Source organism: Capsella rubella, unplaced genomic scaffold (assembly GCF_000375325.1).
Source record: "Capsella rubella cultivar Monte Gargano unplaced genomic scaffold, Caprub1_0 scaffold_4, whole genome shotgun sequence".
Classification (NCBI taxonomy): Eukaryota; Viridiplantae; Streptophyta; class Magnoliopsida; order Brassicales; family Brassicaceae; genus Capsella; species Capsella rubella.
This window is the reverse complement of record NW_006238920.1, coordinates 2,149,748-2,161,674: the sequence shown is the minus strand read 5'-3', so window position 1 is coordinate 2,161,674 and position 11,927 is coordinate 2,149,748. Positions and strand designations below refer to the sequence as shown.

At 33.0% G+C, this 11,927-nt stretch overlaps 1 protein-coding gene across 1 annotated transcript; it reads right to left on the bottom strand.

Moving 5' to 3' along the window:
• Positions 1 to 3,322: 3,322 nt before the first annotated feature.
• LOC111830938 lies at positions 3,323 to 5,823 on the bottom strand. The gene is made up of 5 exons (XM_023783805.1): positions 4,240 to 5,823; positions 3,904 to 4,077; positions 3,714 to 3,840; positions 3,466 to 3,602; positions 3,323 to 3,349 (listed from the first exon to the last, which is right to left on the bottom strand). Exons 1-5 carry the CDS (start codon positions 5,821 to 5,823, stop codon positions 3,323 to 3,325), a joined length of 2,049 nt encoding a protein of 682 aa, XP_023639573.1.
• Between the last annotated feature and the right edge of the window lie 6,104 nt (positions 5,824 to 11,927).

Genomic DNA, 11,927 nt, shown 5'->3' with positions numbered 1-11,927 from the left:
GCTTCGTCTTCGTCTAATAGTCTAGTTTTTGTTGACACGGAGGTGTACGTTTAGATAGCGAATGATAATTAAACACGTGTTGCTTTGCTGAGATGGCGTGTTATGAGTGGTTGCAAAAGAGGCAAAATCTATGCTAATTCCATGAATTTTATGTGTGTATTCAATAAAATAGTTATGGTCTAATGGAGTCTAAATTATTTATTTCAGGACATAAACTTAAATAGATGATAGTTGTTAAAAAAATTCAAAACTTAAATAAATGATTGTTTTTATATAATTTTCAAAAATAAAAAATAATTTACAATGTAATCTTAATATATAAAATATGGTTTTTAAAGTTAGTCATTAACGTGATCTATGACGCGTGTCAATTAGATCGATAAGATGTTAACATGTGTTAACTGTAAATTTATTTAAATAAAAAATGTAAAAGTTCTAAATCGTATTGCAAAAAAAAAAAATCTATATGGAAAAATATAAAATATATCTATTCCTATATTGAAAAACATTAAACTATATTTCTACTTTGGAGCCCTTCATCTTTCCGAATCAATGGTCTTCATCTTTATAATTTTATTTTTTAATATTTTAATAAATTTAGAATTGACACATGAACATCTTATGGAGCCAATTGACATGTGTAATGATAATGTTAATGAACTAGCTTTGAAAACAATATTTTATATAATAATAAGATATATAATTTTAATCCATCTTTTTCTTTGGGATCTATAATTTATTGTATATAATTTCTCTTTATTAGTATATTTTTAAAAATTTGTAATCCATTTACTTTTAAGATTTTTAATTTACTAAAGCTCTTCTTTTCATTTTTCAAAATCTGATTATTGAAGTTTTCTGATACACCGGAACTTGACATTGAAGAGAGGAGTGAAGAAGGAGAGTGAAGCTCGTAACAAACTTTATTATTGATGTAAAAGAATATTACAAAGCTTGATCTGAAATTAGAGTATACACAGAGTATTTATACTCTTTCTAATACTAAGCTAAACCAAGATCTTAACCAGAAATAACCGGTTCTAATAACCATCCAAGTATCTAATCTACCCCCCTCAAGTCTTTATCTTCAAACTGTCTGGTTTGGGAAGATAAAGACTTGAAAGTGACATTTTTGAGAGCAAATGGTAGAAAGGTCCTGGATGTAGTGGTTTAGTGAGAATATCAGCATGCTGATTATCAGTGGAAACATGGAGAGTCTTCAAGTTTCCAGCTTTGAGTTGATTCCGCACTGTATGACAATCCATCTCGATGTGCTTCGTTCTCTCGTGAAACACAGGATTATTGGCGATATGTAATGCAGACTTGTTGTCACAAAAGAGTTTGGCTGTACACGTGACTTTGACATGAAGATCTCTGAGTAGTTGCTGCAACCATATGATCTCACATGTAGCTTGTGCCATGCTGCGATACTCTGATTCTGTACTGCTTCGACTTGCAACTCCTTGCTTCTTTGATTTCCAGGAGATTAAAGAAGAGCCTAAGTAAATGCAAATTCCTGTAATAGATCGTCTTGTGTCTTTGCATGTTCCCCAATCCGCATCAGAAAAAGCATTCAAACAAAGTTCTGATTCAGCTGAGTAAAACAGACCTTGCCCTGGATTGCCTTTGATATATCTGAGTACCTTATTCGCAGCTTGTAAGTGAATGTCTGTAGGAGCTGAGATGAATTGACTGAGTTGATGAACCGCAAAGGTGATGTCTGGCCTTGTGATGGTAAGATAGAGTAGGCGTCCAATCAATTCTCTGTAAGTTGTTGGATTTGGCAAAGCATCTCCCATATCTTTCCTAAGATGTAGATTTGGATCCATAGGTATCGGACTTGGTTTACAACCTAGTAAACCTGCATCTTCAAGGAGATTCTGAGCATACTTCCTTTGGCAAACAGAGATTCCTTTAGCAGATCTTGATATCTCTAATCCCAGAAAAAACCTTGCTGGTCCTAAGTCTTTTATCTTGAATTCTGTCCTTAAAAGCTCTTTTAGACCTTCAACTGCTCTATCATCATTGCTAGCTATCATGATATCATCAACATAGACCAAAGCTGCAATGAATGATCCATTCTTCACTTTCACAAACAGAGTGTTATCTGCTGGCGATTGAACAAAGTTTGCTCCCAAAAACACAGATGAAAGTCTCTTGTACCATTGCCGTGAAGCAACCATAAAGAGACTTGCGAAGTCGACAAACCGGATTAGGGGGCAAATTTGTATCTGGTGGTGGTGTATAACCTTGTGGAAGGCTCATGAAGATCTCTTCATCCAACTCACCATGAAGGAAAGCATTAGACACATCCATCTGTGTCAAGCTCCATCCTTGTATAGCTGCCAAACCAAGTATAAACTTGACACTTGTTAGTTTTGCAACAGGTGAGAAAGTATCAATATAATCAATACCCTCTTGTTGTGTAAAACCTTGTGCCACTAATCTGGCCTTGTATCGCTCAACTGTTCCATCAGGGTTATACTTAATAGTAAACACCCATTTACATCCAACCACATTCTTTCCAGATGGTAAAGTTTCAATATCCCAAGTGTGATTAAGCTCAAGAGCCTGAAGCTCTTCACCAGCTGCTTTAATCCATTTTTCTGATTTCATGGCTTGGGCAAAGGTTTTAGGTTCAGTTTCTAGACTATAAGAGAAAATATAAGATTGGTATTGGGGACTGAATTTATCAAGGGAAAGGACAGATTGTATTGGATATGGAGTAGTATGGGGTTTTGTGGGTTTCTGTTTAGGGGAAGGATAAGTAGGAGAAGGTGTAGAAACGGCTAGGATAGGTAACTGATGAGATATGGCTAGAGAACAGTGATACTGAGACAGATAACTAGGTGCTTTAACATTACGCTTAGGCCTAGCAATAAGTACAGAATCACTATCTATCCCATGAGTATCTACAGTATTATTATTTTGAATGGTACTAGGGACTATAGGTGCAGAAGATGATATATCAGTATGCATATGCAATTCAGATGCAGTTTCATCATCATTATCATCAAACATGGACAAAGAATCAACAAAATGTAAAGGTGCAGGCATTGGTAAAATTGTATTAGGAAACATATCAACAGACTTGTGTAAGTATTCAGATGTTTTAAAAGGAAAAACAATTTCATGAAAGACAATATTGCGAGAGATAGAAACTGAATGATAACCGGATGGATAACCTAAGAAAACACAAGGTTTACTTCTAGGTGTGAATTTATTTCGAGTATGAACAGGTGTAGAAACAAAACAGAGACAACCAAAGTTCTTTAAAAGACTGTAATCCGGTTCTTTATGACATAGTAATTCAAAAGGAGATTTATGGTTTAACAATGGTGAAGGTAACCTATTGATAAGGAAAACAGCAGTCATAATGCAATCACTCCAATAAGGCAAGGGTATATTTGATTGAAACAAAAGTGACCTAGCAACATTTAACAAATGCTGATGCTTCCTTTCTACCACAGAATTCTGTTGAGGAGTGTAAGGACATGAAAAATGATGCACCATGCCATGTTCTTTAACAAGTTCTGTAAATGCTAACTCAGGTGCATTATCTGATCTAATAGCTTTAATCTTTGCATTATACTGTGTTGAAACTAGTTTAATGAAAACAGGAAATACCAATGAAACATCACTTTTATTTCTTAACATGTAAACCCAAGTAACCCGAGTACAATCATCGACTATGGTAAGAAAATATCTAAAACCTTCAATAGACTCTACACTAAAAGGACCCCATATATCTAAATGAACAAGTTCAAAAGGGACAGAAGCTAGATTATTATGAGAAATATACGCTAATCGTTTTTGCTTAGCTAATGGACAGATTTGACACTGAGAAACATCAGAAACAGAAGACTTATGAATAGGTAAAATACTAACTAACTTTTGCATTACTTGAGCTGATGGATGCCCTAGTCTTTGATGCCACAGAACACCATCAGTCATCAAAGATTCAGAAACAGAACATACTGCAGGAAGTGATGGAGAGAGGGTGTTTTGTTCTTGTGCAAGAATGTATAAATTGTTGTATAAGCTACCCCTCCCAATCATCAAGCCCTGAGAAAGTTCCTGAATTAAACAACAATTTGGAAAGAAATGAGTTGAACAGAACAATGTTTTTGCTAAACAACTAACACTAATCAAATTAAACTTAAAATCCGGAACATGTAAAACATTATGCAATATCAATGAATGTGAAATGCATATAGTGCCTGTGTGTGTAATAGGGACCCTAGCACCATTTGGTAAAGTAACTGTGATACTAGAAACAGGTACTAATTCCCTAAACATTGCTAGATCTGAGCATACATGGCTAGAAGCACCACTATCTATAATCCAAGCATCACTAGGTAGGAATTGTTCTAAGGCAGAAAGTGCATGATCTTTGAAGTAGAATTTGTCATTTTGAAAAGTAAGGCTGGAAGTAGGAAAAGAAATGATACCCGAAGTAGAGTTATTAGCCATGAAACCTTGCTCAGTAACAGTAGCAGTCTTAGAAGTAGCCACAGGCTCTGGAACTTGAACTTGAGTATTAAATTGAGAGATGAGTTGTTGTATCTGTTGTGGTTGATACTCCTGTTGCTGTGTAGTGCCATCATGTAAACCAGAACTAGAAGCAGCAGCAGGTATATATTGTGGAGATGGATATAGTGGAGCAGCATATTGGTTATAACCAATAGGAGCATAAGAAGACTGTTCTGCATATACATTTGCAACCGCATTAGCTCTCTGGACAGCATCATAAGGAACCATTTGCATCTGCATTCGTGGCTGCATCTGAGGAATCCGAGGTTGCAGTTGTGGTGCTGGCATCCTTGGCTGAACAGGTGGTTGAGACGTAGCTCCCCTAGGATTGTATCCACCAGTCTTATAACCAGGAGGATACCCATGCAACTTAAAACACTTGTGAACTGTATGCCCCAATTTACCACAGTGAGTGCAGACTGGCTTTTGAGCTGGTCTAACAGTGTTATATGCTGCAATATAAGCATTCTCATCTTCATAAACCATAGGCGTTTGATTTGTCTGAAAAGCAACATTATCAATCCGAGAGGTAGGCTTGATAGTTCTCTGTCTTTCATCCTGAGTAACCATATGAAATGCCTCCTCTATCGATGGAATTGGCTTTAACATCAAAATGTGTCGCCTTATCTGATCATAACCTTCATTTAAGCCCATCAAGAACTTGGTTACACGACTTCGTTGCTGTAACTTCTCCCATTTTACAGCTGCATCACACTCACAATGACCACAAGTACAAACAGGAAGTTCCACATAATTCTTGTATTCTTCCCATAGTGAAATCAACGCAGTATAATAAGCAGATACATCTAGAGATCCCTGTTCAATCTTATTCAAACGTTGTTCTATATCAAAGATCCTAGGAGCATCATCTTGCTTGAATCGAGTCATTAAACTCTTCCACATTCCCTCAGCAGTAGAGATATACAGTAAACTCTTTCCGATAGACTTATCAACAGAGTTTAATAACCAAGTACTCACAATATCATTGCATCGTGACCAAGTACCTGAATCAGGATGATTATCCGGTGGTTTTGGTATCTCACCATTGACAAAACCAAGTTTATTTCGCACATTCAACGCCATCCAAATCGATCGCTTCCAAGAATGAAAATCAGAAGCTGTAGTAAGACGATCCGAAACCAGAAGCAATCCCGCATGATCATTGCTGTTTAAGTAAAACGGATTCTCGTATTGATCAGTTTGAAACCTCGGCGGATCTGGATTACGATTCACCGGAGCAGGTGGATTTGGTGGAATTGGCAGATTCACCGGTGGCAATTGCGATCCCATTCTTTCAAGAAAGTAAGAAATGAAGAAAATGTATGTCGAGAAATCAAAGATTCGATCACACAAAAGGTCAATCAAAGAGAAACAAAGAGAAAGAGAATGAAGAAACAACGGAGAATCCCGAAGAACAATTCACAAAGAAGAACAAGAATCTGGACAATCAAAGATGAAAAAGAAATCGAACAACTCATCTTCATAGATTCAACCTCTAAACCAAGATTCCGATGATATCAGTGAAAGCGGAAGATTAATTGCACAGCTCTGATACCATATTGAAGTTTTCTGATACACCGGAACTTGACATTGAAGAGAGGAGTGAAGAAGGAGAGTGAAGCTCGTAACAAACTTTATTATTGATGTAAAAGAATATTACAAAGCTTGATCTGAAATTAGAGTATACACAGAGTATTTATACTCTTTCTAATACTAAGCTAAACCAAGATCTTAACCAGAAATAACCGGTTCTAATAACCATCCAAGTATCTAATACTGATTGATAAACAATTCATTTACTTTTAGGGTTTTTAATTTACTAAATAAAATTCTTTTTACAATATCCAAAATCTGACCGATTAATAATACATTCATTTTTTAGGATTTCTAATTTATTACATAATTTTCTTTTTCAAGTAATTATAATCCTTTATTATAGGATATGTAATTTACTGTATAATTTTAGGGGTGTATTCAATCTATAACTTTAAGTGATTAGAGTTCTGTTTAAAATCATTGATTGAATAACATAGGATTTGTAAATTTATCATAAATCCCTTTATTATCATATTTTATATTTATCTTGAAAAAATAAAATTCTAATCCATTTACTTTTAAAATCTGTAATTTACTAGATATTGATCTTTCTTTTTACATTTGTCAAAATCTGATCGATAAACATGCCCGGTATCACCATCATATGTGTTTCTAAGTTAAAACCAAAGCATTATATAATAAGATAGATACCTTAGTTTCAACTTCATTTATACTCAAACTCCTAATTCTCCATGAAAGAGAAGGACCAAGAACTTGACAAGGATGGTTCCAACAAAGGCCCAAGTCACCTAGAATTGACCTCTCTTGATATTACCGTGGAGATTCTAACTAGATTGCCAGTAAAATCTCTTATGAAGTTCCAACATGTTTCGAAGACATGGTGTTCCATCATCCGAAGCAAAAATTTCATCAGTTCTTTGGTCTCAACACCATCACCACTATTTCTAATATCTTTAATGACCAATCAAACGACCAAGGAGAATGCTAAAAAAAGTTTGTTCTTATATACGTCTTTACAAGAGAAAGATGAATCTTCTTTGGTAGCAAATCTAGACATGACACTAACTTCAGATGCTGATAATTTTTCTATAAAGTGTGCTTCGGTCAATGGCTTTATTTCCCTTTCCCATAATGGTCGGTTCGCGGTATGTAACTCTAGCACAAAACAAGTGATATTATTACCGAAATGCGAAACCGCAGGTACTAAATGGGGATCCGTTTATAAGTACTTGGGGTATGATCCTGTTAATGATCAATACAAAGCATTGTGTAAGAAGATGTTTACAAAACCTGATGAAGATGAAGATCACATAGTTTTAACACTTGGAGCTGGTAAAACACATACATGGAGACAAATCAAAGGCCCTCCCCATCATTATGCCCCTTTAACAAGAGGAATATGCATAAATGGATTTGTGTATTATCTCGCTTGGACTCCCGATTTACCTAGAGTAGTAGTGTGTTTTGATGTTAGATCAGAGAAGCTAAGTATTATTAAACTAACACTATCTGCATGTTGGGACGACTCTACTTCAGCTTTGATCAACTACAAAGGAGAGTTAGCTTACATTATTATTGATGGATGCTTCCTCGATTTTTGGGTATTAATAGATGCAAAAGAACATAAATGGTCGAATAAATTTCATCAACTCTATAGACATTGGTGGGATTCTATACCAGTAGACGTTCCAATATCTATCCATGGCACTAACAACGTTGGTGAAATCATTATTTCCCCAAAGTATTTACTATGTAACCTTGGACATTTTCCCATTATCTACTACAATGTAGAAAACGAAAAAGTTACAAAGGTTCAACTTAAAGGAGTTGCAGGTGATGAAGATTTTAGAAGTCGTTATGGTCCTTGCCTTGTCAATATCTCATCGGAACATTGTTGTAATTTTAACTTAATATGATGTACTGAAAATAAAAACTTGTAGTCTTAAAGCATGCATGATGACTTGATTTTTAGTTTCTTTGTTTTTTTACTAAATGTTGAATATCTATTTATTTTAAATTTTAAGTTTGGGAAAATTAGAATAGAAGATAAATATTTAAAACATTTGTCCATCTATCTATGCATCCGCATAACTAAAATTGGTGACATATGATTTAACATTTTAGAAACTCCATTATACCCACAGTTAAAATTCTTTTTTTGAGACCCCAGTTTGCGGAGAGGTTTAAATGAATTAATTTGATCACCTATGTCAAGTGCACTTATCTTTTCGGTCATAGGTCCTGAAAGAACTCCAGAATTACGTGTGCTTCAGCTAGAGTAGTTAAAGAATGGGTGACCTTCCGGGAAGTGATTGTCGGAACTGCGTAAATGAGGCCAAAACACAAGGAAATATCATGTGGTAATTTGTATGATCGGTAATTAAACAAGTAGTTAAGCCTCTCAGACGTAGCAAACTGGTTGTCTGATATTTGTGGGCTCATAGGCCTAGTGAGAGGACGTGAGACCCATTAAGAAGAGTAGGTACATGCGCTGATGGTGAACATGAGCCCACTAGAGAGATGGCAGTCATGGTGTTAATTTTTTTTATTCTCTTTTCGTAATTGTTTTTATTAAAATCTCTATTGCTCCACTTAAACTTTTAGGAAGATCGACATCTCATTTTATTATTTTTGCCAACAATCAATTAATCAATATTCATTTATTTGTGCTCAATGTTTTCCAATATTTTTATATTTTTACATAAGCTACATGCATTAAAATCTTAAAATGAACACATGTAAAACTATACTAATACATATTCTCATCGCTGATTAAAAAATTTATTTTTCTAATTTCATTATTTTTTAACTTTTTTTTGGTTTTTACTTACTAATTAATATATATATATATATATCAAAAATATGGTTTGTATTCAATTAAAATTAAATTATGTTAAATAACAAAATTTGTTATTTTTAATTTTAAAAATTGTTATATTTTTTTGTTTATATCAAAATCTAATTGAGAACACAGGTACAATGGAAAATTAACAATATCTTATTATATTACATATTGTCATTTTTCCTTTTCGATTTAGAAAGAGAAATTACACATGCATCATCCAATTAATGTAATTGACATGTGTCACGATCTTGTTAATAGATAACTTTGAAAACCAAACTTTATATAATAAGATAAGATCTATAATTTAATCCATCTTTTTCTTTGGAATCTATAATTTATTGTATATCTAATTTTCTCTTTACTAGTATATTTAAGAGAATTTTTGAGAAATACCCCTTTTGGTGTACCCCTTTTTAAAAATACCCCCTTTATCTATCTATTTTCAAAAATACCCCTTTTTAAATATAAAAAATTATAAAGTTCTATATAGTTTATAAGGTACTTCTATATAATAACTACTACTGGGAGATTCGATACAAATATTTTAAAATGTTTTAAATAGTTTTAAATCGTTTTTATAAGTTTTATAAGGTTTTTAAAAGGATTTATACGGTTTTTATAAGGTTTTTATAAGGTTCTTATAATTTATTTTTACGCTATTTATGAAAGGTATATAAAGTTTTATACACATATAAAGGTAATTTGTGTATATATTTATAAGCTTACACACATATTTCGATAAATTTCAACATTTTTATTGGGGTTTTTGATAAAGTTTGAAAAGGGGGTATTTTTAAAAAGAGGTATATGAAAAGGGGTATTTTTGAAATTCGTTTACTTTAATATTTTTAATTTACTAAAACTCTTCTTTTAATATTTTTAATTTACTAAAACTCTTCTTTTCACATTTTTCAAAATTTGGTTGATAATTCATTTACTTTTAAGGTTTTTTTAATTTAATAAATAATCTTCTTTGTATAAAATATCCAAAATCTGACTGATAAATAATACATTCATTTTTAGGATTTCTAATTTATTACATAATCTCCTTTTTCAAAATAAGTAATTAGAATCCTTTATTCTTTATTATTATATTTTTATATATATCTTGAAAAAATAAAATTTTCATCTATTTACTTTTAAAATCTTTAATTTACTAAATAATGATTTTCTTTTTACATTTGTTAAAATATGATCGATAAACATGCCCCGTATCACCATCATATGTGTTTCTAAGTTAAAAACCACCATATGCATTATATAATAAGGTAGATACCTTAGTTTCAAATTTATTTATACTCAAACTCCTAATACGCCATGAAAGACAAGGATCAAGAATACAACAAAGATGGTTCCAACAAAGGTCCAAGTCACCTAGAATTGATCTCTCTTGATATTACCGTGGAGATTCTAACTAGATTGCCAGTAAAATCTCTTATGAAGTTCCAATATGTTTCGAAGACATGGTGTTCCATCATCCGAAGCAAATATTTCATCAACTCTTTAGTCTCGACACCATCACCTCTATTTCTTATATCTCTAAGGAATTATCAAATGACCAATGAGAATGCTAAAAAAAGTTTGTTCTTATATACGTCTTTACAAGAGAAAGACGAATCTTCTTCTTTGGTAGCAAATCTAGATATGACACTAACTTCGGATGCTAAGTTCTCTACACCATGTCCTTCGGTCAATGGCTTTATTTCCATTTTCCATAAAGGTCGGTTCGTGGTATGTAACCCGAGCACAAGACAAGTGGTATTATTACCGGAAATCGAAATTGCGGGTACTAAATGGGAATTTGCTTTTAAGGTCTTGGGGTACGATCCGGTTAATGATCAATACAAAGCAATGTGTAAGAAGATATTTACAAAACCTGATGAAGATAAAGATCACATAGTCTTAACACTTGGAGGTGGTAAAACACATACATGGAGACAAATCAAAGGCCCTAACCATCATTATTCTCCTGTAACAAGAGGAATATGCATGAATGGATTTGTGTATTATCTCGCTTGGACTCCCGATATATCTAGAGTGGTAGTGTGTTTTGATGTTAGATCAGAGAAGCTAAGTATTATTAAACTAGAACTATCTGCATCTGCATGTTGGGCCGACTCTACTTCAGCTTTGATCAACTACAAAGGAGAGTTAGCTTGCGCTATTATTGTTGGATGCTTCCTTCATTTTTGGGTATTAATAGATGCCAAAGAACATAAATGGTCAAATAAATTTTGTGAACTTCATAGAGTTTGGTGGGATTCTATAACAGTAGACGTTCCAATATCTATCCATGGCACTAACAACGTTGGTGAAATCATTATTTCTCCAAAGTATTTACTACATAACCTTGGACATTTTCCCATTATCTATTACGATGTAGTAAAAGAAAAATTTAGAAAGGTTCAACTTAAAGGAGTTGGAGATGATGAAGATTGTAGAGCTCGTTATGGTCCTTGCCTTGTCAATATCTCATCAGAACATTGTTGTAATTTTAACATAATATGATGTGCTTACAAAAAAAACTTGAAGTCTTAGAGCATGCATGATTATGATGAGGAATCTTGGATTTTATTTTATTTGTTTTTTTACTAAATGTTGATAATTTATTTTTAAAAAAATTTTAGTTTTGGGAAATTAGAATAAAAGAAAAATATTTAAACATTTGTCCATCTATCTATGGATTCTATGACTAAAATTGGTGACATATTATTTCACATTTTAGAAACCCCATGATACCCACAATTTAGAGAAAGAAAACTTTAAAATTTATTATTTTCCAAAGTTGAATAAATTATGGGTTTTTTTATTCTTTTTCCCTTTTCATAAAAAATTTCTATTAATTTACAGAAAAATAATCTCCAATGCTCCACATAAAAATAGAAAAGTATCGACATCTCATTTTTTAATTCTGATTCTAGCGCCAATGTTTTTCTCTCTTCCTCTCATCTAGCCGGAGTTGATTCTTTTGAATTCGGGATAGTTCGAGTTT